This window comes from Astatotilapia calliptera, chromosome 7, assembly GCF_900246225.1.
Source record: "Astatotilapia calliptera chromosome 7, fAstCal1.2, whole genome shotgun sequence".
Lineage (NCBI taxonomy): Eukaryota > Metazoa > Chordata > Actinopteri > Cichliformes > Cichlidae > Astatotilapia > Astatotilapia calliptera.
In genome coordinates this window covers 35,497,332-35,525,189 of record NC_039308.1, presented here as the reverse complement: position 1 = coordinate 35,525,189, position 27,858 = coordinate 35,497,332, and the positions used below count along the sequence as shown (strand labels likewise).

At 43.1% G+C, this 27,858-nt stretch overlaps 1 protein-coding gene across 1 annotated transcript; it reads right to left on the bottom strand.

The window, feature by feature from the left end:
- Nucleotides 1-502: 502 nt before the first annotated feature.
- ccni (cyclin I) lies at nucleotides 503-26,176 on the bottom strand. Its single transcript, XM_026174512.1, has 10 exons — nucleotides 25,902-26,176; nucleotides 19,460-19,619; nucleotides 12,391-12,525; nucleotides 9,821-9,895; nucleotides 9,604-9,744; nucleotides 9,216-9,344; nucleotides 8,441-8,542; nucleotides 2,794-2,926; nucleotides 2,328-2,560; nucleotides 503-1,908 (listed from the first exon to the last, which is right to left on the bottom strand). Exons 2-10 carry the CDS (start codon nucleotides 19,571-19,573, stop codon nucleotides 1,714-1,716), a joined length of 1,257 nt encoding a protein of 418 aa, XP_026030297.1. The 5' UTR covers nucleotides 19,574-19,619; nucleotides 25,902-26,176; the 3' UTR covers nucleotides 503-1,713.
- Between the last annotated feature and the right edge of the window lie 1,682 nt (nucleotides 26,177-27,858).

Genomic DNA, 27,858 nt, shown 5'->3' with positions numbered 1-27,858 from the left:
TTTTACTTTCCCGTCTCTATTCACCCCACCAGCTCATCTTAAATCCTGAAACCTCCCCTAGCTATATCAAGTGTACTAATGGACAGATAGTTGATCCAAGATCTCCTAGCAAAAGCTTCCCTGAAGCAGACTCAGAGCTTGTGATTTATTACACCAACAGTACCTTCTCTGATTATCCCATAGGTCACCATATATTTAAGAAAAATGGACCCTTTTCCCGTTTTAATGTTTACCATGTCAGTGCGACCCACCTGGGCTTTGCTTTTGAATGTGGCAAAAAAAACAAAACAACCCAAAATGTTCAGAAACAAGATGACGATGGTAGAGGTTACCTTTCAAATATATCTTATACTTTGATTTTTAGTGTTGAAACGACATCAGGAGCTCGCCTTACTGCTTCTATAGCAAAGCCAAAGATCTCCGACAGCTCTGGGTATAACACTGTCCTTTTTTGCAGTTTGTGTGAAAGTAATCTGGAACAAATGGAAGACACAGCACATGCTCAGTTTCATATTCTTTATTTACTGGTGCCGTGGTGCGTTCAGGGACCTGGCATGGCCACCGGCAACTCCTACAGCAGGAACAACAGAGCTTTTTTTCATGAAGGAAAATATACTGAACATGAAGGGATTTAAAAAAGCAAACCAAAAAAAAAAAGTGTTTTAGCTTTGAACATCAAAGCAAAGATAGTCACTCAACTCCAAAGAAAAAACAGCTTAAAACACATATCTGTCTATTAATTTTAAGCAGCCGCTTAACCAAAAAACACAACTCAGGTTTGGGATCAATGTAGCTGGATAACAACATGTTAGCCAGGATAAGTTAAGCCAGAGTTGTTTTCTTTTTTTTTTATTAACTCTCATGCATCACACCCAGATTGTTTTCTTACTTTTTCAAAGCACACAATCCACAAATAGCTGCTTTTCGGGCCCCAAACAAACAGTAAACGAACGTTTGGTGGCCGAAACACGCGTTCATTCAGTTGAGTGTCACAACAAGCTTGAAAGGAAAATAAATGTTTATATTAGCATCTTTTTAACAATCAGATTTTACTGAAAAAAAAATAATTCCCCCCCAACAGGGTGAAAAAACTACAGATAATCTACACAAACCTTCATACAGTTGATTCAGACTCTCTATGAATATGTTATAAATAGGCAGAGTGAGAAGGGACGGGATAAAAGTATAAATATATGAAAATAAAGACAAATATAAGGTGACAAACAGATGCAGGAAGTCAAGTCTAGGGGTTTTTTTTCAGTATTTTCTACTTATAATTTTTTAGATTCTCATGTTTTGTGTTCAACAAATAGAATTAATAAGAACAGAGTAGCAGCGGCAGGTTTTTTAGTTTTTGAACGTTTAAATATTTTTTTGGGGCTCTGTTGTCCCCGCTGCAGGGGAGGATGGGAGCTGACTGCAGGCCACCCGAACAGCTTGGCATCACACCGAGTTGGGAGGGGGAGGGAGAGCGGGACGGGGGTCATTTCACCGCAACCAAAACAGTCTTAACCACTAACATCATCTTCTTTTTAGCGGCAACTCTGAATGGCAACTTTCCCTTCGGAGCTGCTACTTTTTACTCAGAATCTCTCAGGCTTACATTTTTTTTAGTCGGAAAGATTTATTTTTCTCTTCCACGACAGTTTCCTGAAAACAGGAAGATGATGTTGGCGTACAGGCGATTTTGGCAGACAGCTTCCTGTTTGGTCTCTAGGAGGCGCTGGCTGGCTGCAGAGGCGGGCAGGGGGAGGAGCTGCCTTCCTGTCGAGCTGGCAAAACTCCTCCTCCTCCGGCTATTGGCGTTTTTGCCCCTTCCTGGACGGCGGTGGTATTGGTGGTGGTGACGTCTTCGTTGTAGAGACGTTTAATGCCATCGTAAAAATCATCCACCTCCATCTCCTCCACCTGGACAGGGAGAGAGATATTTATTGCTACAGCTACTGATTCCCATATTCTGCTTATTTTCAGCTCCATATTTTTATTCTAGGGTAGCTTTGCATGATTCAGAGTTCAGAATAAGCCTCGTTTGTTCCTAGCTGAGCCGCCCAGTTCAGCCTCTGTTTGAAGCAGCCTCATTTAACTGCATTTCATCTCCTTCGAACTAACTTGTCTGAGTAATTCACCCTAGCGATTAGAATATTTGAACATCAGGTGGGTGGAGCTTCTGTGCCTATGAGGACCAGAGTGAGGCTTCTTGAGGCTTCCCTTCTGTCTGACATCATCAAGAGGAGAAAAAAAAGTGTAACAGTGCATATATGACAGGAAACAGAGGAAATAACAACAGGTCCAGCCTAATATCAAATGTGAGAAGAAAATAGAGTCACCTTGCGTTTGGTCGAGGCCTTGCAGCGCAGTGTGACCTTCTGCAGGTGATTAAGATGGCGGAGATGTTTGGGGGGAGAAAGCAGGGCTGGGATGCTGCTGTCTGCAGAGGAGGAGGAGGAGGAGACACTCAAGGGCTGCTGGCTCTCCTCCTCTTCCCCACCACCAGCAGTAGACTGTGGGTGGGCAGAGGTGACATGGTCCCTGGAAGACTCGGTGGTGGAGGTGATGGTCCCTACAAAGGAGGACATCACAAATACAGCTCACGCCCTCTGATGCTAACACTTGCTTTATGAATATAAAATGTGGCTTACTAAGAAAACTTTTTTTTTTCTCCTCAGTGGCAAAACACTTTCACAGGTCCGAGTTGGTGACTGGCTCAGTAGCATAATGTGCTTCAAGAAAGATTTCAGACACTGTCCTCCAGCAAAATCTGATAAGCAGCTCTGATGTAGAAGTCAAACATACCCAGTGTGCAGCAGGGTGGTGTAGGCTGCGGGGGCTGGTAGATGTACACGGTGTTCGGAGGCAGGGGAGCTCTCAGTGTGGAAAGACTACGAGCCACCAGCTCACGGCTGCGAATCAGCTCAGAGCTGTTGATCTAAGGAACAGAGAGAGAGACTTATCTTTACACAAGCTCTGCAGCCCTGACCTGATGTGATGGACAGAAGCATGTGTGCTCGCCTTTAACTAGTAAAATTCAGTTTGATCACAGCAGCTTGTAAAATAGTCTTAACTTCTAGTGGAATCGTTCATGTTTGTGTTCACAATTTTTCATCCTCCTGCTACACAAAATCAACATTTTCTCATTTTAAAAGGTGAAAAAGTCCATACGTGGACAGACTGCCATTGTTCGAGACATACGTGTCGTCATCTTTAATCTGTTCCCCGTTTAGGTTTGGTCAAAAATGACTTCATGCTTTGGCTTAAACTGCAGTGGTTGCCAATTTCTTTGTGGCCAAAGTGACGCATCGCTGCTTTATGTGGACAAAATACTACAGACGTGAAACGAAACTAAAAGTGTCTTGTTATAAAAAAAAAAAAAAAGACGTGATAATTTATCTTTATCTGTACACACAAAGATTATGAGGATGCAGCTGCTTTGTTCACCACTTCTGAATGGCTGTCATGTGATCTGTGCTTTGTCGCTGATGGTCAGTTGACAGCAGCGATCGTGGCTCAAGAGTTGGGCGTTCGTCTTGTAATCAGAAGGTTGCCGGTTTGAGCCCCGGCTCCGACAGTCTCGGTCGTTGAGTCCTTGGGCAAGACACTTCACCTGTTGCCTACTGGTGGTGGTCAGAGGGCCCGGTGGCGCCAGTGTCCGGCAGCCTCGCCTCTGTCAGTGCGCCCCAGGGTGGCTGTGGCTATAATGTAGCTTGCCATCACCAGTGTGTGAATGGGTGGATGATTGTGTATAGTGTAAAGCGCTTTGGGGTCCTTAGGACCAAGTAAAGCGCTATACAAATACATATAGCAGACATACCAGGCTCCTGTTGCCTGGGTAACCCTCTAATATATTTACTGCCACACATCAAAAAGCAAAATCCAGCGCTCTCATTGGTAGTCACTTCAATTGTTCGCCTGGACATTCAGAAAACTTAAGGCTCGCCCACTGCACACCTCCAGGAATCTTTTCAAATGACGGTGCTTGACGCCACTGGGGATCACTTCCTGTGTGGACACCACTTACGCTCTGCCACTTTTCTCATCAAAAGTAAGAAGTAAAATTTATTTACGTATTCCAGTTAAAATCCCTTCATCCTACTTCAATAAGCATGTTACACGCCAATATAGAAAACACATAAAAATATTCCACCTTTAAAGTTCCTGGTTTCAGAACAGTGAATTTAATATCCATTTTTTTTTCCATTCATTTTTCATTCATTCGCTTCCGCTTATCCTTTTCAGGGTTGCGGGGGGTGCTGGAGCCTATCCCAGCTGTCATGGGGCGAGAGGCAGGGTACACCCTGGACAGGTCGCCAGTCTGTCGCAGGGCCAACACACAGAGACAGACAACCATTCACACCTAGTGGCAATTTGGATTATCCAATTAACCTATCCCCACAAGCTGCATGTCTTTGGACGGTGGGAGGAAGCCGGAATACCCGGAGGGAACCCACGCAAACACAAGGAGAACATGCAAACTCCACACAGAAAGACCCCGGCCTGATGGTGGAATTGAACTCAGGACCTTCAGGCAACAGTGCTAACCACCGTGCCGCCCTGAATTTAATATATACAGTAAAATATCCTTTTCTGTATTTACGGGACAGAGCTGTTTTTCTGTTTCTTACACCTAGTCACATTTTTTTGTATTTTTGACAAATTACTGTAAAACAAGTCATTCGATGGAGATCCTCTCCATCCATCCTCAACCTTTTTTGAGCCACGGACCGGTTTATGTCCGACAATATTTTCACTGACCCGTCTTTAAGGTGTCGCGGATAAATACAACAAAAAATACAAAAAAATTATCTATTAGATTACATTAGTCTTGATACAGCCTCTGCCACCACATCAGATTAATTGCTCTGGGCTCCTTTGATCAGCTCCATCACCTAGTGGGGGTGGGGGGTCATAGTTTGGTCCCGCCTTCACTGTTGTGATTGGTGTGGGGGTAGGGACAGGCTTAGGGCGTCGGGGGGTTCCCCGGAGGCATCTTCCTTGGGGGGCTCAACCCGGGGTAGCGGTCATGTCCGGTTAGGGGCTCTGTTGGCTCTCAGGTGACTGTTTCCTCGCGGCTGCGTGCAGCGGGGCTAGGGGAGGGTCTGTGCTGACGGACGTGGGTCACTGACCTGGTAGCCTGGCTGCCCCTGGGTGGGTCCGGGATGGGCGTGAGGTTCTGGGGGCGCTCCGTCTCTGGGCTGGGACCTGGACCGGGCCTCGGGGGCTTGGGTCCTGGTTGGTGTGTTGCCGGGGTTGTGGGCGGGTGGGTGCATGGGGGCCCAGCCCTGGAGCAGGGTGCCGCCGGTGCGTCGAGCCACCTGGGGGGCTCTTCAACTGGTGGGGGAGATTGTCACATCTTGCAGGAGCTTTCCTCTCCTCAGGAGCTCCCTCTGCAGGAGGGGGAGATACAGGAGAGGTGGAGGAAGATCTCAGCCTGGGTGTTTATTGTCTTATGTAGTCTGGAAGATGAGTGGATGGTGGGGTGGGTGCAGTTTTCTCTGTGGTGGGGTTGGGTGGACTGTCCCGGGCTCTGTGGGGCCGGGCGGCGCTGCTGCACTGGGCCCGGTCTGGATGGGCCTGGGCCCCCTTTCCCTGGCGGGTCGCAGAGTATGGGGGTGCCTACTGGGGTCAGCGGGGGAGCTGGCCCCAGGGAGGGGTCACTTGCCCCTCCCTTCCTTCCCTCCCCATCTCCAGCTGCCTCCCTCTTCCCGCTCCACCACAACCACCCACACATGCAGGGCCTTGGAGTAGGGGTATGTCACCAGGGTGCAGAGGAGGCCACCCCCCCCTCTGTCCCCTTCTGGCTGCCTCTGCCTCAATTTTATCCCACAACTTAGACATTCACATTACTCACACTCTCATTACACATACATATAGGATCTTGGGGGTGGGCACGATACACGGAGTCCAAAGTACCATCAGGGTGTACACCCCACCCCTGGCGTCGTTGCCCACCTCTCAATGTTAAATACACGTAGACATTGAGGGCCAGCAGGAGGGACCATGCGCTTACCTGCTGCTCTCTGGCAGGTAGCTCCAAGCCCTCCTGGGTTTTAAATGCACCTTAGAACACACATGCATCAACATTACAATGAGCGGGTGGAGGGAGGTTTGGAGTCTTCTCTCACCCCCGTTCTCTGCGACCTGCTGGAGCAGGGGGGCTAGGACTAGGAGGAGGAGTTGGCCGTCCGACTGCGGTCTGGAGTGTGGAGCCTTCCTGCTGCTGCGGAGTCGGGGCGGTCTGCCTCCCCCCACCGCAGGGAAAAGGGTAACACCACCTGGGTCTGGGTGCAGTTCCCCCCTCCAGGGGCGGGGGCACCTAGACCCGGTTTGTAGAGTACGCTTGGGGAGTGTGATCGTGTGTACAACGTCTCTTTATGTCTGTCTCCACGTTGGTTGAGTGTGGAGTAAGTGCATATGAGAGCATGAGGGTGGGAATGGATGTTTGTATCTGTGTGTGCCTGTATTTCTGTGTCTTTATGTCAGGTTGGGTGTCAGGCGCCACCTCTCTGGGGACATCTCAGGCCCTCCAAGGTTTGGAGGCCTATCTCCCCCTACCACCACTTCCCCTGCCAGTGGCGGACTCCCTCAGACATCGGTGCGTTGGTGGTTCTTTGTGTCCGGGGATGGGCGTCCAGGTACACACCGGCTCACTCCTTGGCGGCCGCTTATCGGGGCCTGGAGCCTGGGGCTCGCTCGGGCCACTTCGGAGGTGGGGTGCCCCCGGCCTCTTGCCTGGGCTCGGTCACTCAGGTGCAGCTGGCTGCCGGCGGAGCTCACGGGCGCGTCACTGCAACTCCCCCTGGCTTCTGCTCCGCGGCTGCTGAGTGAGCCCTCATCTGGGACTCTCCTCAGCTCTTTCTGGGACAGTGGCGCAGCTGCCCCTCTGTTGGTCTTCCTTGGTCTCTTGTGTTCTGGGGGCCTCTGGATGTCTGGAGTTTTGATCTCCTCCACACCTGCTTCACGCCCTGGAGGACGGGGCTGTGGCCCCCCCACACCCTCTAGCAGATTATTACATGAAGGAACCTTTTAAAAAACAAAAAACAAGCGCGTCCATGCTCACAGGTGTACACACGGGTGATCACACCCACAAACTGCACCCTTTTTGGCTCCTACCTCAAAGCACACTGTGTTCTGTTGATCTTATGTGCTGCACAATAATGTTTAACATTTAGTATTTACTGTCATATTCCCATATATCATTGTGATGTTGTTTATTCTATTACTCTTGTTCTCTTCTGCTTGCTTTCTTTTTTCTTTCTCAGCAGGTGATCCAGGTGATTGATATATGCATTTTTTTTCTCTGCCCGTTCTGTTGGTTTTTGTCTTTTGCCCTTCTTGCCCTTCTTAAAAAAAAAAAAAAAAAATACAACAAAATAAAACCAGTACCACTACCAAAAAAAAGAAGATTTATTCATAACACACGGGAAAAGACCCAGGAAAACCGAGTTAACGATAAAAACAATAACAATAAAAACCCTGAAAACCATAAATTTCCCATTTCCCTACAGTTCTACTCTGATGAGCCATAAAGTAAAGAATGAGGTAAAAACAAAGAGAAGGCTCTCCACAAATCTGTGTTTAATATGAGTGAGGTGACCGCGGGTGCCCTTTGTCTGACAACAGAGCTCTCCTCCTGAAAGTCATGATGCTCAGTAAAGAAACTGTTGCATTAGTTCCTCTCGTTTTTCCTCATAGTACTTCTTCCCTTTCTGCTGCAGTCATGCTGCAGGTGTAGCGCCCTCTGCTGGTATTTGTTTGCTCTTTTTTCCTCTCTGTCAGCCTGTTTGTCTTCCTGTCATCCAGAGTGAGTCATTGAAAAATAAATGACAAAACTAATTTAAGAAAAAACAAAACAAACAAGCAAAAACAGAAAAAACAAACAAACAACATAATTTGTTGGGGGTTTTTTTTGTTGGTTTTTTTTAATGCTAACAGGAACTTGGAAAGGAACTCAATGAACTTAATAAAACTTGAGGACCACAGTTTCCTTTTTGTTCAGCAGTTTAAAGTTCTACTTTCTTAAATGAGGTAAATGGTTTTACATCTGCAGCTGGTGCTTGGCTAAAGCCTCAAATGTCTTTCTTTGCCTATAGTTATTGGTCGTTTTTACTTAGGATGACAAAAACCAATCAGATTCCAGGTTTTTTATCATGCCACACCAGAGAAATATTGCACAATGTGTGTGTGTGCTTGTTTTTTTTTACTGAACTACTGAACAGCAAATAGAGGAACAAGCCTAACAGCTTTTACTTCCCCTCGCTGCTCTCTGACACATCTTGTATATTAAACATGGCTGCCCATCAGTGTAGACTAATAATGACATTGGAAAGCTACAGTCAAATCCCAATCCCATAAAGAAGTTGTTCTAAAGAGGTCACACGAACGCCTGAAGTCTTCAGAGATAAACTGAACTATGACAGAGCTCCAAAGACTGACAGACTGATACCTGCGCCTTCCTCAGCAGCTCGATAGTGAGAGCCAGCCAGTCAGGACAGCAGTTCTCCAGCTCCAGGGTGAAGAGGGCCAAGGCCAGCATGGATCCTCTGAGCTATGGAAACACATGAGGGACAAACGTGCTCAAAAACCAAGCTCAAGTTAAGCTTACAAAATGACACATTAAATAAAAAGAGAAGTGAATCAAAGTGGAAATGTTAAAGGTTTGGTGCCATTAAATTGGTCTGGAGTCACAGCTTGTAACAGCAAATGTGTTTTATAAACACACTTTTGATAAATGACTGTGGTATGCTCTGTTTCCTATGATAAAGATTATTTTTGGTAAGTGTGGCAAGTTTGTGACCTGGTTCTTGCTCTGTAGGTTCTAGTCAGAGTGACCCTAGAGCTCACAGCAAATATTCAGAGCAGAAAAGAGCATCCATTGCAGCAGGACAAGATCAGATCTACACACCAGCAACCTGGCCAGTGAGCAAGCCAGCAGGGAAAACCTGTGACACTAGCCTGTTAGCAAAATAGTAGTAGGGGCTTTCCACTGTGGCGCGACTATAAGCGGTTATATTTATTGATTATTAACCCCTCAAAGGCTCACTCTTAGCCAAGACAGGCCCTGACATTGAGGTCATAACACTGCATATATACATAAATATCATAATTTTATTATTTATTGTGTTATCTTAATATTTAAATGAAAAGTGGTATGAAAGGCTCCGTGCTGAAGGCATAATATCTTCAATCTGTAAAGTAAGAAATACTGAGTGTGTGTGTACCTGCATGAGTGTGTGGTCAGCCAGACAGTGGTAGAGTTGCTGAGTGAGCAGGGCGAGGTGCTGAGAGCGGTTAAGTCCCAACATGGAATCCAAGAACCCGGAGCGACACGACAGCACCATCGCGTGGAACTGGAGAGGAAGGAAAGGAAAAATTTATTGATCTGAATGAAGAAAAGAGAATCTGTGAAATTAACTGCAGACTGATTTGAATTGGAAGCAACAACAGCACAAAAAAGCACTTCTAAAAACTGGATTTAAGTGCATTAAAATAAAAACAGAAAGAAAACCGCAGGAATTTCTTTTTGCCCCCAGGTGTCACTAGCTGACTTTAATCACTTTAAAAAGTAATAATGTGTAAGCATTTGTGCTCGTGTGTGATTAGACGTACAATGTGCAGAAAGTCCAGCGCTGTGGCGGTGTGCAGGTCCCAGTTCAGTTTGTCCAAGATGATCCTCTCCATCCTCAGGATCTCTGAGGGAGAACAGCCGCACCCGCTGGAGGCGGCGAGCTCCTTCAGTGATGGCACACACTGGCAAACACACACACGGAGTCAGCTCTAACTGTCCTGATGCACTGCCTACAATCTAGTGTGTGTGTGTATTCACCTCATCCTCCTCACAGGTCTTGGCAGCCAGGAAGAAGCAGGCGATGGCAATGCAGCGCAGGTACTTTGGACGGGCCTGACAACAGTTAACATGATTTATCAGTTATGTATAATTTAAGGATTATATGTTTAATCAATCTGAAAAACCTTTCACCATCTACTCTCCGGGTTCACTTTTAGCGACTATTCTGGTTCTTCCAGGAGAATATCAGAGTGTTCCCAAACCAGCCGAGAGACTTAAGGGCCTCATTCATGAATGTGTGCTTAACCATATGTATGAGTGTTTTGCACACAAATCTGTGATTCATCAACATTTTGTTACCTGAATTTGTTTTTTACTTTACCTTGTTTGCAAGGTCAGTCCCGTCTTACAGAGTTTTCACACATCTTTAAAGTCATTCTACTGCTGCCACCACCAAAAATAACAAGAATAACTCTGGACTAGAAGAGTCAGGGAAACTACCAATCCTCTGACTGATCGATGAGCTGCCAGCCCTGTTTCGTCAGAGGGGATTTCTGTATTGCTCTTAATCTGGTCCCTCACTCAGGACTGATTTTCCTTAGGAGACCCTATCAGGGGCAAACTGCCCCTGACATCATGGTTCCTGGGATCATTCGGGCAGGAACCCGAATGATCCTGCCCCTCCACTTCCAGTTATTGCTTACCAATTGGAAGGGACTGAAGTGAGAAAGGACAGGTGCACTGGTGCAGTGCCTGCAATAATATGAGCAGTATACCAGTTGATTGTGGTGAAAGCAAATCTGTTAATTTGCCAGTCGAAGTACACTCCCGCCCTCACCTGTGGTCATCAGCTGTGAGTAGAGACAGAATGAGGGGGGGCTGAGCTCCCAGAGATGGGCTGAGCCAGGTACAGAGTAGAGCTAATACTCCTCTGGCTAACAGAAGCCATGTTTCTATCCACTGCTTACTGTATCTGAGTCATTCCAGTTCCAAAGTATCCAAATGTATCTTCAACTGAGGACAGGCCAAAATGTCCACGATTCCAAGGTCTAAAGCTACTCATGAAGATAGCCACAAGCACACACAGATACAGTGTTAGGTAGTGTTTGCGACCACAAATAAACAGAAACCAGCTCCTGATAAACCTCAGTGAGAAACTTCCTGTCTGTGTGGAGGGATGCTGACGGGACAATTGGAGCTCACGCTTCCTGTTCCTGTATGAACACACACCGTCAGCTATGAGGCAGGAAATTTAAAGAAAAATCAAGAACGTTCTGACATTGCCCCTCCTAACAAGCTGAGGTCTTGTCAGAAGACCTCTGTTCCCTTTACAGTCTGCTTCCTTTGTGTGGTCTTACACTTGAGCAGCAGATTTCAGCTCCCACACATAAAAATCAGACATTTTCTAGTCCATCAGAGTAGACAAACAGCCAAATAAATGCTGTGTTTACAATAAAAAGATTGCACCTTAATGCAAATTAGGGAATATAGATTTTATCTAACATGATACATTTAATCTAGTCTAATGATTTCAAGTTCAGAGAGAAAACTGCGTAACACTAGGATCATAGGATATTCATAGTATTTTCATATTCTGGAGTATCTGGAGGAAACCAGAATTACAGAGATGTTATCACTCTCATTCATGATTTTGGGCTACGTGAGGCCGCTGAGGAATAAAAAGGACTTTAATAAATGTTATGCGTTTTATAATAGTGGCAGTCTGAACATCAAGACCTACATTCACTCTGTTGTTAATAAGATGACCTTCATTGGTGGCAGAGTCCGATGTTTATCTGCTGTATGTCATATCTGAGTTTCAGTATCCTGATAAAGGTCTAAGACTGACAAACGTTTGATTGTAGTGAAGATTTCTTTAGAACAAATGAAACCAAACAACAATGAAGAAAAAGAAATGTCTGTCATTTGATATATGCTTACAGGAAAACACCATCAACGCGAGCCTTAAAAATGACTTTACACTTTTAGTTTGTTTCCCAGAAATGTGTATTCCCCAATTGACTGATGAGTGGTTGCTGGAGGCTGTTGTTAGGTGCACCAAAAACACAATGGCAATTGCTTTGGTCATTTGCAGACTACTGTGCTTGCAGAGTTCTGGCAACAGCAAGACATAACTTTTACTCTGAAGGCAAATTAATGCTAAATCAATGGTTTGGAAATGATTTTGTTTGATGGTTAAATTTTTTCCTTTTGTAGTCGTCAACTGTCTGCGAGCTCCCTAAACTGGCAGCTAGCCATCAGACCTTTGACAAGCCCAGTCTTAGACAGGCTCTAAAACCATCAAGTGTTCTTGCAGGAATGATTAGTTAGTTAGGCAAACATAGCCTGCTTTGTAGCATAAGTTGCCATGGTGATGGCACGAAGTGAAGTAAACGATGTAAGTGAAGTGAATGGCTCTGAAATCTTAAACCCTCCCTTAAACACACATTTTTCATTCACTTACTGTCTGTTTATTATGAGTTCTATTACATTTACTTTTTAAAAGATTCCCTACACTCAGATTTTCTGATTGGAGGTTTAGGTTGCTCTCTGCAAACCCTCACATGCTAACAGCAGGATTTACAGCACACCTGTTGCTCTCTACATACCTTGATGGGAGCGAGAAAGCGATCCAGGATGCTGACAGCTAACACCAGCGTCTCTGGGTACAGCTGCAGCCTGCCATGGACCTCCGTCAGCCAGCGCACCGCCTCGTCCCGCTGGGCCGGGGAGATGTCTGTATCCTGCAGACAACAAAAAAACCAAAACATTAAGACTGACTCAAGGGTTCGATGTCATTCATTATTCCCTACAGCAAAGTATGACACTGTGCAATTTTTATTTATATATTTTCATATTATTTAGAATTTTTTAAAACTTGTTTATTTTATGTTTTGAAAGCTACTTAAATGTGTTGTATTTAATAATAACTATTAGTAGTCATCTTCCATTACCATTTCTACAACGCAGTCCTGCAGAAACACTGAGGTTTAAGCCCAGCGTTATACCCAACACTGAACTATTTGTGGAACAAAGTTGGAAAAAACAAACAAAGAAATTGGAAATCTTGCAGAGCCTTTTTTTCCTCAAAGACTTCCTCGACAGGGCAAAATGGGGTTAGACAGCAAACTGGAATCTGATTTCAGGTATTTCAGGACAAACTTGAGGCTTCTGCGACTGACACACTTCCACTAAAGGGCCAAACAGGATCCTAAATCAGCTTGGCAGGCGGATTAGACTTGCCAGCAGATCTGCCTCAAAAACATTCCAAGAATTCCTTCTGTAAAGCATCTGAGAACTGAAAGAATTCACCAGCTGACGCACCCTTCTCACAAGTTTGTAACACTAAGATAAAATGGGTTTATATGCCATGCACAGGCTTTCTGTTTGGAAACTCCACTGGATTTTTAATTTGTTAGTTGGTTGAATGGTTCAACATTCAACCATTTAACGGCATTTATGTTATAATTACTGCAGAATGAAAATAACCCTGCAACAAAATCTGTTAAAGCATGACGACACACTGCAAAACCCATGTGCACAATAATAAACTGTACAATATATATGTCTACTGAGCCACTTATTCGACCTTTGCTGTGCTTTAACAAGCCATCTCATTGTTTTATTATTCTGCAGTACAATGAATTTACTGGACTAATTTGCTGCTTTTTCAGCCCCTTTATTGTATGATATTTGGCTACAGTGGTTTAATTTAGTCTTTCCTGCAATTCTGTGTTGTCATATTTCATTTTATGGAGCTCCTTGACTTTATTTAAGCTATTAAAGTTTCTGTTGCTGTAACAAAGAAATGTAATGACTTTTGGGAAAAACAAAGCGCATCCTTATTATAAACGAGTAGAAAATGTGCAGGTCTGACATATAAACCCAGGTGAAAAACTGCTTTAAATGAAGATAAAGGAGAAATAATGTTTCAAAAGATGGATTTTTTTTTTTAAGCCAAATCCTACTATCATACGGTGACCATATTTTGATTTCCAAAAAAAGAGGACACTTGGCGCAGTCATGAAGAACTTTAATAATAGTGTTTGCTTAAAAAAAAACTTTTACATATTTAAACGATGCCTTCTCTGTGTGGTTAATGAATGGGGAAATAAAAAAATGTCATATAGGCTTTTACAAGTCATCAAGTGCAAAAAAAAAAAAAAAAAGAGGACGATTGGTCACCCTATACCAGAGGTGGGCAACTCCAGGCCTCGAAAGCTGGTGTCCTGCAGGTCTAACACAGCGGATTTAAATGGCTAAGTTACCTCCTCAACATGTCTTGTAGTTCTCCAGAGGCCTGGTAATGAACTAATCATTTGATTCAGGTGTGTTGGCCCAGGGTAGCATCTAAAACCTGCAGGACACTGGCCCTCAAGGCCTGGAGTTGCCCACCCCTGCCCTATACTATCATTAACAAGTAGAGATTTTTTTTTCCCACCCATCCATCTATTCTTTGCTACACTTGTCAACTGTTCATCCTCTTGTGTTGCTGAGCATCAGCTGCCTTAATGTTGTTTCATATTCAGTGTTACCAGCTTGTCCTCTTGGCTTTCTGTGTGTGGACAATTATTAATATGTATTACCAAACCTTTTAACTATCACTCTACAGGGCCGAACCCTAACACAAATTCTGACCATTTAAAAACTCTAAAACAGAGTCTTAACCCCTAAACAGGCATTTTGACACCTGAAAGTTTAATCACTCTGATGGACTAAAAGTTACATTGGTTCATAAAAGAGAATTGGACACATTTGATCTAACCTTTCCTCTTTGGTGACAAAACACAGATTACAAAGCACAATATAATTTTAGTTTATAGTTCAGAGCTTTTTACTCCTGTCGCACAAAGATTTAGTTTTACTAAAGGTTTTGAGATTGCTACAGTGCTTAAACCATCAAACGGCACTAAAAACCTCAACAGCAGCAAGTTTCTACAAAAACAATGACCCTGTTAACACCCAAACATCAGCAGGACTCATTACAGTCAGGCATCTGTGCATCAGACATGAGCCAAAAGTTCATTTGTGTGTGAAAGTGGTTTGACAAAGGTGGTAATTACATTTCAAAGCTGCCATTAACTCCAAATTACCAGACACTGTAACTACATGTAATAGTCAGTTATGTGCTAAAACTGACACTAACCTAAAGGGGACATTTTTATATATTCCTGTACTCTACTAAAGTGGAGTAGTTCAAAATAACTTTAGTCTCTCTTACCGCTAGAGTACTTTAGTTCATCTTCTATCTAAAACGAACCATTTTAACTGGCTACCCTCGTCATCAAAAACAGCAAGTGGGAGGGGCTTCTGAGCCTCTATGATATCACAGAAAATCAAGAGTAGAAAAAACTTTCAAACCAAGCGTTCACAGCAATCTGAAGCCTGAGGTTTTGTCTCACAGGGATCACTTGTAGATATACTGATGTTCACTTCTGGAACTATAATCTATATGTATATGAAAATAAAGGACAGAGCACAATAGATCCACTTTAAACCTGCTGGTGAATGTACTGGACTGGCCATTAAATGGTCAATTTTCAGAATGAACCAGAATTTAAGATATTTTATTTTTATTTTGATGTTTCCGTGTTTAAATGAAATCCTATAACAAAACTTAAACATTTCTGATTCGTCACATAGCTTCTGTAAGTAAGTGGCTTACAGTTTCCAACACTGGACTTGCAGGAGAGGCCAAAGGTCAAAGCACAGCTGAATGCACCAGCCAATTAATCTGCAACGTGACACCATCTGGCCTCTCAGCTCTTGACTGTCCAAACTAAAAACAACTGGCCTACTTCCATCTTGTTTGTACTGGCTGGACACAGAAGACAAGCTCAGTCAGAGGCTAAGGGAAGTAACCCAGACACCAGCTTAAATTAACTTCTTTCATCTCTCTCTAACAATTCACTGGCTACATAGTCTCTGCAGTGTCTTCAGGGTAACTTTGGCCAGCCATCCCTTATCATTAATATCAGAGGGATGGTCAAGGCTTCCTGTAACTTCCTGCAGGGTGTGCCAGTCAAGTTAAGAAACTCATCAAATTTTCCAATCTAAAAATGCTTTTTACAAAAAATTACAAATGCCAAAAAGCTACACAACACAAGACTGTTAGCCCAGAAATTCACCACCAAGTCTGGATTTACTTTTATCCGAAATGACTAAAGATCTCCAAAAGGCATCTGTGAAGGTTCTCAGTCATCCAGGTCATCATAGTCTAAGGAGCTTGGAAAGAAAAGCGTCTGGACATCTTTAAGTTGCTTGAAGACGTTTCACTTCTCATCCAAGAAGCTTCTTCACTTCCAGGGTCAAACGGTGGAGAGTCCCAGATTTACCCAGATTTAGTCCCAGATGTTTCATTGACTTTTTGCTTAGTGACTTTTGCTCGCTGTGACTGTAGTGTTTGAGCACCCCTCTTGTTTTTACACCCTGATTAGACCGACTGCCTCCTTGACCTCTAACAGTGGGCTCCACACCTGCAAACTGGGCTAAAGGCACTGATAAACATCATAACTATCTGTTACATCATTTGCTGGAGTTTACTGGCCTCTGTGTTATCAGCTCAGTACTAAAAATGAGCTTGGCAGATGTCAAAATGAAGGTTTTTGTCAACCGGAAGTCACGGCCGCTCTCAGTCAGAATTTTTTTCTATTCAACTTTCACTTTTCACATGATAAATGTCTGTTTGAGCCCCACTTCTTCATCTGCATTTATTTCGCCTTCTGGATGCCTGATGCAGACAGGGGAGATCTACCCCTCCCAACCCAAATTGGGAGGGGTAGCTCTAGAGGTGACTTTCTCCCTTTTACCCTTCCAAACTAAAATCCCTGCAGTATAAAATGACCTTTCAACACGTTTCTAGCTTTTCCACACAGAGACAGTGGTTGACACACTAATTCTTGACCTTCTTCCGCATTTAAAATAAGACTCAGCCAGATGTTTCTCTAAATATAGCCCCAGTTAGTTGTTGTCTAACCCTAGCTCCCAGGATTTAGCTCCCAAAACATCTTGCTATCTCCAGATAGCTTCTGATGGGTCCTGTTAGCTCCCTTGAACTCCTTGTTGATGCAGCAGTAGGTGAATCTGAACTGCAAACTTTCAGTAGAAAAGTTCTATTTTATCCTTTTCTTTGCTACAAACTAAACGATAAAAAGGATGTTTCATGTTTATTGTGTTCTGTGCTTCTCTCATATAACCTAGTCTTTGTATTCTCGTATACATGGACTGTTAAATCATCTCAACTCAGCTACTGTTTTTCAATATGCTAGGTAAATAAATAGGTACTTCAGCTCTAATCTGAATACTTCTGGCCATGACGTGTGCCTGCTCCAACGCACGTAACCATGGGACCATAAAAACACCTGAGTCACCTAATGCAGGTGATGTTATGTATGTTATCATGACTACCGCTGCATTGCTCTCTGGGTGTATTTGGACAATGGTATCAGCACTCAGCAGACAAAAAAGACAAAACCTTCTGTATTTACCAAACAGGGTGTCATACCTGAGAGAACACCTCCACCTTCAACAACAACAAAAACCTCCACCAGCTGGAAAACACAACAACCGAGACACGTGACAGGACTGAACTGAACTGAAAAATATGTTAGTAAGGAATCAAAATCCACCACAGCACCACACGGGGATTATTGACCCAGGTCATGACCCGAGACAGAGGAAAAAGGTCACCTGAACCTGTCAACCCAGCACAAGGTTCATGCTGCTTGTTTGAATAACCAATCCTATTTCACTAACTAGATAACGTGTTTTTGAAGAACATACCTGAACTAGTTGCTAGAGACATATGCCTAATATTTAGCTAAATAAGACTAAGCTGACACTAATGCTAAACTTAGAATGGGCTTAAAGTAGAGAGGAAATACAAAAAAAACAGAATATATCTAAATTGAACTAAACTAGGTACAGCTCATGTTATAAAGGCATGTAGGAGGGTTATTCTTGACTAAAATAAATCTCCATTTTCTAAACATTTTCTTATTTTTGACCATCTGATAAACAGAACTGTGCAATATCCTAGGTAAGTGACATCATGTGAGAACATGCACATACACTGGGCGAGACCACCTGAGGGTGTGATGAAACAACACCTCTGTGACGTCAAATAACGACATGTTGAGACGTTCCCAGTAAACGGGGCGAGACCAGCTGGGCCGAGTGACTGTTCAGTGACTCAACGCCATGTTTCTTCTGCCCTGCTGCTTTGTGATTACACAGTGTCTGTCTATGATAATGTCTGGGAGCAGACTACTCTCTGCAACTCCATTATCAACATGCTGATATGGCACCATTCGAGAGCCATAAAAAAATGACAATCATTACATAATCAACAGAAATCAAGTCAGTTTTGTTGGACCTGTGTTGTCTCTGAAAATTTGAACTTTGAGTCGCCTAACACATTAAACCTGTCCAGTATTATTTGTCCAATATTTCAGTGCTGATATTTAAAGACCTTTCAGTGCCGACCCCTTGGCCTGCGCCTCTATAAATTGAACTAGTGCCAGCTCTTTTCAGTAGCCTCGTCTTAAATTCTTGGCTCTATATTTCAGTGTGTAGATGGAAACCCAAGCTTGTGCGAAAGATTACATAAGATGGCCAGTGAGGGCTGAGGCCTTGTGGCAGTAAATCTCACTAAAGAACCTTTTAGGCAGCCTGTAAAACATTCACCTCTTTGTTTCCTTTAGGATGGATGGATTTACAGATACATATACTAGTTTCTCTTTGTCATTTACCTGCATCCTTAAGCTTCTCCCTCTCTATCTGCACGCCTCACTTACAGTTCTCCTGCTGCATGTGGGAAAGTTGTGTCATTTCACACTGCATTTGTGAATGAGGAGGTCCCAGAATAAGGAAAATGTGCTAATCAGGTGGGTTAGTGAGATAAAAAGGCAACAGATTACAAACACAGTTCTTGGAGGCAGTTGAATATTTACTTTGATTATTTTTGCCATATATCTCCATTCCAGTGGTAGTTGTTCATATTAAAACTGACTGAACATTAAAACAATGTTGTCAGCGTATGTAAAAAAACACATTCCAGTGGACCAAAGCTTGCGCTTCACACTATTTCGAAGTAATCTGTCTTTTAAAGAAGAAACACATTTTTTCCTTTTAAACAGCTGAGATGTAGCTATACACGTTTGCCTTCGTGTGCACAGATTTGTGGATACTCTTCCACTCTCTATATCTGTGAGCCCCACTCACTCACGGTCTTCTCTTGATGCATGGTGCTAACAATATATTTGTTGCACAGAATGGAAGAAGCTGGGAAAGGCAAGCCAAGAACCGAGAATCCCAGCCAAGCAATGATGCAAACAACCAATTTTTCCAGTATTTCCAATGTTTATTATCTCAGCTTCACTGTCTACAAATACCTCTCATAACTATGTGAGAAAAATGTAGTTTATTGAATTTTCTGATGTATAAACTGAAAATAGTTCACGAATCCCAAGCTAAAAACCATCGGATAGACGAGCCAACAATAACCCTCATTATTCTGCTTTAACTACCAACAGCACCAGCTCTAATGGAAAACATGCTATTAAATATAAATTTGCTGTAGTGCAATTCCCGTACTGGTTTTTCCATGTCAAATCATAATAGTTAGCTATGTGAATACATCAGTTAAATAAACAAGGGTGACTTGAGGAAGCATCTCACCTGTGATGAAGGCTTCTTTGGCACGTAGACCTTCCACATCTTGGCTTCCCTAGAGGCGGCCTTTTCCAAAAGAAAAGACAGCCTCTGGCGTCCCCAGGGTTCGGTGAACTTCATTGTGTCCTCCCTGGGCTGAGCCTACCTCCCCACTGGATACAGCTACCTGTACAATTGGAGGGGCAAAATATCAGAACATTGCCACCAAGAGGGACTGCACCGGTGCTTTTATACTCACAAAACCACCTTTAAGATATAATTTTTAAGGACCACAAATGTGGTTTTCCAAAGCATACGTCTTTATTTTTCAGTGAGGGATTAAAAACAAAGAAGTGACAACATTTACTGAAGGTGGCAAACACAGTCATGAGTCCGCCGTCTAGGCTTCTGGCTTCTTCAAAATTGAATAAATTGAACCCTGAGGAGCTGATGATTATATTCCACTTCTGTCTTACGTCACCTATTTCTTACTAAATGTATCTTGTTCCCTGCAGCTGTCCTAAATGTCCCTTTTATATGTGTACATCATTTTTAATGGATTCAGAAAGAGATTATTAATTATTAATGGTCATAACAATAAATTAAAAACAAAAAAAATATTATTTGCAAATTACACCATTGCTCTTGTCATTTTGAGCTTTTCAAATATGGACCTCAAAACAGCTGATGTCACATGCCCATGGGCGACTTAATTGCTGGTTACATCCATATAATTAATTTTTTTTTCAAATGCTTTAATTTTGTATGTGTAATTTTATCACTTTAAACTCTAAAGAAATTAGACATTTCCCCCCTGTTATTTGACTAGTCTCAGAAAATATACTGTAAATTTACCACGGGAATTTCTAAAATGCATTATTTTCCCTGTGCTTTTGCCACTGTAATTTCTAAAGATTTTTTTTTTTTTTTTTTTTTGCAATTTATCAAGATTATTGTTTTCTGTAAATGTACCATTTTAATCTCTGAAAATATACACAATCTCTTTATTATGGCTCACTTTAATCTCTGGGTTAAAAAACAAATCTATAACTTTAGCATTCAATCTCTAAAAAGGTTCCGTTTTCCACCTGTACTATTACTAATATAATTTCAAACTACACGTATTTTTTTTGTCATTTTATTAATTTTATATCCGTTTTTTCCTGCAAATTTACTGCTTTAATCTATGAACATTTTTTACCCTCAGAAAACATACCAAGTTCCTGTAAATTTACCATTTTAATCTCTCAAAAATGGAGAACAATTTTTATCTAAATGTATTGTTTAACCGTCCGAAAATATAAACGTTCTAACCCTACATTTCCTATAAGGCTGTGGATCAAATTCAGGGCCGTGGGTGTTTTTGGGTATGGAACGCCAGGACTGCCATAATGAATTAATTAAATACACCATTAAATAATTAATTAAATGTGGCAATAATTAATTAAAATTGGAATTAATTAATTAAATAAATAGTTATGATATATGTAATTAATTAATTATTGACACATTTAATTAATTATTTATGTATTTCACATTTTAATTAATTATTGACACATTTAATTAATTAATTATTGACATATTTAATTAATTATTTATGTATTTCACATTTTAATTAATTATTGACACATTTAATTAATTATTGACACATTTAATTAATTATTGACACATTTAATTAATTATTTAATGATATATTTATTTATTTCATTTTGGCAGTCCTGACGCCTGGCTCTCATCATGAAATAATTTTATCTGTCAGCCTCACCCATCAAACTCAGGGGGCGGGGTTAACGCTGATCGAGTCAAAACCATTGCTTTGGCCTGGTGGCCATTGTTTCTAGCACACAACAACCGGCATGTGGAAGCTAACAGAACTGAGCTTTGAAAAACCCTGTTTGTGTGTTACCAAATACCGTTTTAATATTTTTTTAGCCGAGAATGTAGTGGTTTAATCTTCATGTGTCTGGTCGGTTTGTCAAGATACAGCCTCTTTGCAAAAGTGTTTCGATGATTTCGGAGATGTCGTCCCAGTCTCACGGCAAAGCGTGGGATAGACCCGCTCGCCTCGCAAGCAATCCCACCGACAAAGCGCAGGCCCCGGTACACAGCTGTAGTAACCCCCGCTGACTTCTTTTACTGAGGTTATATTTATCGGTGTTTTATTTCCTGATGTTCTTATGTGTCCTACGTGTTTCAGTCGCCAATTCTGAATTATAACTAACATTAAAAACATGTTGTGGTGGGGCGTGGTCTGCGGGGCCGTGCGGACGCACCTGCACGGCATCCGCAATCACGCCCGCCGTGTTAAAACACGGGGACTCAGGGGTTGGTGGTGGTGTGGTGTGATGTGAATCAAATAAAGTTGGCTCTGAACGTCGCTCTGTGGTCCCGCCGTGCCTTATTCATGCCACATTGGTGCCGAAACCCAGGAGGCGGCATGGCGGGTACCTACCAGAGCCAGGAAAGGAAAGAGCTGGCCGAGATGGTGGCCGAAATAGCGGCCACCCAGCGGAAGCAGGCGGCGGAGGTGCGTCGCCAACAGGAGGAGCTGCGGCAGGAGAGCGAACGCCACCTGGGGAAGATGGCAGAGCTGGCAGCGCTGCTCTGGGCCTGGGCGCCACCCCCACAAGTGTGTCTCGAGGACAGTGGAGGAGCCGTGTGGGTCACCTCGGCAGCCGGAGGTGGTGGACGAGCCACGCGGGGGTCCGAGCCTGCCGGAGGAGGAGGAGCAGCAGCCGGGTGAAGGGCTGCTCCTGCCGGGAGCGGTGGAGGAGCCGCTCCAATCGGAGGCCGAGGACGAGGCGGGCGAGGGTCTACACCTGCCGGAGGCAGAGGAGTCGCTCCACCCGGAGGGGGGCGAGGGGCGGTGCCTGCTGGGGGCGGAGGCGCAGTGCGGGGAGCCGCTCCAAACGGGAGTGGCGGAGGCGGTGGCGGAGCAGCTGTGCGGGGAGACGGAGGTCCCTGCTCCAGGGCAGCCTGTGCAGCCGGAGTTGGAGGCAGAGGAGCGGGACAGCCCCGCTAGGCCGGGGATCGGCGGGCTGGCTAGTCCAGCCTCGCTGCCACCAGTCGATTCTGCGCGCCTGGCGTCTGCCCAGCCGCCTGTGTGCAGGAGCACACGGCCATGCCGGTGGGGCCGTGTCCGCTTGCTACGCGGCCGACCTCCGGACCAGCTTCGCCGTTGCCGCTGGATGCGCGGGCGGCCACCAGAACGGACGCTTCCCCGTCGCTTGGTCGGGGGCTGGGGCGCCGATGTGTAGGGGCCGAGTCTCGCCCCAGGTCGCGGGGGGGAGTAGGTTTGGCCGGATCACTCCCCGGCCTCAATCGGGCGATGGGGGTATGTGGTGGGGCGTGGTCTGCGGGGCCGTGCGGACGCACCTGCACGGCATCCGCAATCACGCCCGCCGTGTTAAAACACGGGGACTCAGGGGTTGGTGGTGGTGTGGTGTGATGTGAATCAAATAAAGTTGGCTCTGAACGTCGCTCTGTGGTCCCGCCGTGCCTTATTCATGCCACAATGTTTAAGGAGGAGAGAGAGCAAATCTGTTTAACATCTGATCTTTGGGTTTTTGTTCAGTAATCAGCGTGACCTGTGTATAAACACATAAAAGAGATAACGTTGGTGTTTCCGTCATGTAGTAACTGCTGGCTTTAACTGTACAAAGGTTGTTCGACACTATGAAACACATACAGACTTCATGATGTTCGGCTAATATTTTTATTGTGAATATTAATCATGCTGACCTCGCTCTGTACACCACGCAGCGAGGTCAGCATATCCACGATATCCTCAGCTCCATGAGTTTCCCAGCTGACTATCTAACTGCCAACTATTCCAGAGACGTGAAAATATACAGCATAAAGAAAAGTGTAAGAGACTCAGCAGCAGATTAGAATTACAGTTATACATTTAATAAATCACCAAATGAATCCAAGAAACGAGCAAACCTGTTCCGACAATTTGAATTTGTATTCCCTCAGCTGCAGACTCGCTGCTGTTTAAATGTTTGAAAAGGAAGATTAGATATAAACAAACGTCAAACATAGACTCAGTCTGCCTTCACATTTGATATGAGGCCAGCACGTATAGTGGCCTCAGCAGGCTATTACTGAAATACACGTGCTATATCATAAACTATGATATAAACAGGGAGGTCCTATTAACATGTTTAGTTTTAAAGGACACCTTCCTGCCTTTAGTCTCATTCATGAGCAGTATTCGTTTTCTTCTAACATCCAGAAGTCTGCACAATGTGTTTCATAGTTTGTAACAAGCCTTTGACAGGTAAACATAACATGACCGAAAAAGCAAAAAAAAAAAGAGAGAGAGAGAGAGAGTGTTGATATAAGAAGAGAAAATTCTCTCAATTATGGAGACAGGCAAATGGTTCATTTATGTTTGATGTGTGTTTATTCCTCCCTAAATATCGTCGGTGAAGTTCGCCATGCACGTCAGATTTTCCTGCGCATTTTTATACCTCTGCCAACAGAGAGAGAAAAAAAATCACATTCTAACAGACAGCTGGTGCTTAGAATACAGTTGAATAACTATTAAAAAACAGATGATATTTAGATGATAGTTCAGTCTAACACATGTGCCAGTGGTTCATTAAACGTCTGTGAAACTATGCAGTTATGAAACGTAACTTTAACCTCAGCCAAACCGATTTGCTCAGTTGTAAATAAAACAGCGAAGTAAACGTGACCCGACAGACAGAACCTGAGTGAATGAAGTCCAGCGTTTAACCACTGAGAGCTAAAACTCAGCTGAGGTTTGAAAGCTGTGTGCTGGTGATTGGACATCAGCCGCTGATGAAGCTGTTCGCCTATAAAGTGCTCTGTAAGGAAACAAGCTCCAGCAGCTCTGCGCTCGGGGAAAACACTATATTTACTTATCTTGTGCAGAAAAATGCGCTGACATTGCTTTATATCGAGCACCGGCTGCCCAGTTAAACTGTGACTATCACCAGGTAACGTAGGCCTGTTTCTTGAATTAGCAGCAGGTGTTAAACAGCTGACAGATGAGGAGGAGGATGCATGCAGGTAAACTGAGGGTCTGCTGAGCTGATCGCTGGTTTCGTGAGAAAAATGTCAGCTCGTTCTTTATGTTACAGAAGCACAGAGACACAAGACCAGGCGGAAAGAGACGATCGTTCGGTGAAAATGAGAATCTGCGAATGCAACATGTGGAACACGGAGAGTGGAATATGTAAACAAACCGGTTAATGTACCCCCTCGGTGCGCTCTGCATGCTAACTGTTAGCAGAGCTAGTGAAATCTCTGAAAACATCTGAGCACTTTTGCAAGCATGTTCTATGTTGACAACCTGACCAGACATACGGCGCGACATTCGCGGCTAAAACACTGTTAAAAGTGTAGCTGGTGACAGAAAAACGGGGTATTTTAAAACTACACCACCACCATTGCTGCCTGTGATTTGATCTGCATTCTGGGATAACTGGCTGCCCCAAGTCTACACAAGCAATCGATTATCTAGGATCGACCTGTTTTGACTTACTTTGCACGGCAACCAATCAAATGTTAGAGAAGCTGCATGGGCAGCGTTAACCCCGCCCCCTGAGTTTGATGGGTGAGGCTGACAGATAAAATTATTTCATGACGAGAGCCAGGCGCCGGGACTGCCAAAATGAAATAAATAAATATATCATTAAATAATTAATTAAATGTGTCAATAATTAATTAAATGTGTCAATAATTAATTAAAATGTGAAATACATAAATAATTAATTAAATGTGTCAATAATTAATTAATTAAATGTGTCAATAATTAATTAAAATGTGAAATACATAAATAATTAATTAAATGTGTCAATAATTAATTAATTACATGTGTCATAACTATTTATTTAATTAATTAATTCCAATTTTAATTAATTATTGACACATTTAATTAATTATTTAATGGTGTATTTAATTAATTCATTATGGCAGTCCTGGCGTTCCATTTTTGGGGGGTACTGAAGCTCCTGGAGATGCTTAAACTTTGACCTTATCGATCTGAAACGTTAGCTTTGAACCTAGCTAACCGTAATCACATCAGTCACCGTCTAATCTATGACAAACTGAAATCAAACAATTTCTCATTTTATCGGGAAACTACCGTGAATATCCAACTGGGAAGTCCCTTTCACTTCGAAGCACCTAGGCTTCAGGAGCAGGTGTATTACCGACCATTTCCTTATGATATAACCAAGGATCCGGCTATCTTCTGGAGCTGAGCTAATCTGACGTGGCTAGCTGTTCGCTAGCTGACGTAACATGCTATTACTTATATATTCGCTCTTGTTTAAAAACACAAACATAGTTGAAAATGTTGCTCGCTACTCTCCACTATTGTGAAACAAAAACAGCTGCGGTGCGTAAAAGAGTCTCCAGACTGCGTTAACAACACAGCAGAGACATTTAAATGGCTGAGTCAGATCCAGTAAGTAGCCGGAGCCTGGAGCCTTACCTCCCCTGCGAAGCGGAGAAGACCGCAGTTGGGTTTCATCCGGTCCACTCGGTTCAAGGACGAGAGAAAAGGGTGAAAACGGGTACCCGCACTTCACTTTAGTCGTCCATCGTGATTCGGGATAAAAGGGGGTTGTTGTATATAAAATATATAAAAATAAAAGAACGGAATATAGACTGATACGTCTACTTCCGAGGAGGGGACTCGGGGGGAAGAGCGAAACACAAAGTCTCCGCCCACCTCCACGCCGAACGGGAATGCAAAACAATCAAACCTTCAGCAGAGGGTCACGGTCATACTAATAGATGTACCTTCAGGGGGAGTTTGTTTAACAGTTTACAGTGAACCTAGTGTACTCAAGACCATCTAAGATCACCTGTGAGATGGATTCAGCATAGCTTCTACATATGTAGATGCAACCCTGTTTAAAAACACAAACAGCACCACTTTATACTGCATAGGGAGCCAGTGCAAGGCTGCTGACACTGGAGAAATGTCATCTCTCTTTTTTGTCCAAGTCAGTAATCAGGCTGCAGCATTTTGCACTATTAATACACTAGCAATAGATGATTGATTAACTCTAGTGTACAGTGCATTAAAGGAACAAAAGTAAACATAACTCTTTTATATTAAATAAATAATAATAAAATTAAATTTAACAAAAAGATTTTAGTATGTGTTGTAACAAAAGTAGTTAAAGAGTCCAGTTTATCTGTTAACCCCTCAGTAAATAGTCAAGGGACAAACAATATCACCTGCAAAAAACGTTGTTTTCTTGTTTTTTAAAATATATATCGAATATGCACTTTCTTACAAAACAGTGATTTCTAAGCTTCACAGCTAAATGCAACTGTAAATGATCTGCATGGCAATGACTCGAGAGGTTATGTTGACAAATAACTGGAGGTAGAGAGAACATGTAAAAAGAAAAAAGAACAGGCCCCAAGACAGACCCTTGTATAACTCTAGATGTAAAACTGAAATTAGTTAAGAGGCAAACCTTTGACTCCTACAGTATGAAAAGCAGCTTTCAAGTCCAGCAGAAAAAAAGCAGAGCAACCACCAGAATCAGCACCAATTACAATATTGTTTGTGAAAGGACCGAAACCCGACTGAAAGGGCTAGAAAGGATGACAGTTGAGTAAAAACAGAGTTGTGTCAAATCTTAGCTCGTCACAGATTGTGTTTAAGAGAACAGAATCAACACAAAGCTTCTTTCTGGATGTTTCTGTGGGAGTTTACAAGCATTTGTCCCAGGAAAGACTCCATTATGTGGTTAAAAACAAAAGAAAAAGGCTGGGTCTTTCTCTGGTAATCTTCTGTGGGCCAGCGTAACCAAACCGTACTGATCAGTGTGCTGAATGCGAAGTTCATCGTGGACTTTTCTGTGACTCTGAGTCTGATGTATGGCAGGGATTTATGGTGTGTTTCCTACCAGCGTGTGGGAAGTGGTGGTTCCTCAAAAGCAGCTCCAAAGTAAATGCTGACGTAAGGGTTGACTTCTGCCTTTTAAGATGACCATGCACTTTATCATTGACACAGACAGCCAGACAGAAGTACTGATATCATTAGTGGTCTGACTAACAATCTTATCACAGATAAATGAAATTTTAATGCAACTTTCCAGCAGGAAACTGCAAACAAACTACTTTTTTTGGCTTCTGAGGGTTTTTAACAAATATATTTTTCTTTCTTTGCTTAAGCTGTCTTCTCTCGGGCAAGAGGAAAGAAAAGCTCCTAAAAAGTGGTCTAAAATAGACATTTAAACGTTCATTTACGCATTATCTAATGGAAATGTATGTAAGTTAGTGCATATTTAGATATCCCTTACCCACTGATATTTGCATATCAATGGATTCAGCAGTCACACCTTTCAAGCAAACCCTGGTTGGTTTCGCCACCAGGGTTGCATAAAAGTAAAATCATGAACTTTCATATTTGATATTTTTATTCTTGA

Excerpts from the sequence above, each read along its gene's own strand:
- ccni (XM_026174512.1), bottom strand. The coding sequence starts at position 19,573 with ATGAAGTTCACCGAACCCTGGGGACGCCAGAGGCTGTCTTTTCTTTTG. Across the intron at positions 8,543-9,215 it reads CTGACCACACACTCATGCAG|CTCAGAGGATCCATGCTGGC; the intron begins GTACACACACAC and ends GTGTTTCCATAG. Across the intron at positions 2,561-2,793 it reads ACCACCCTGCTGCACACTGG|GGACCATCACCTCCACCACC; the intron begins GTATGTTTGACT and ends CCTCCTTTGTAG.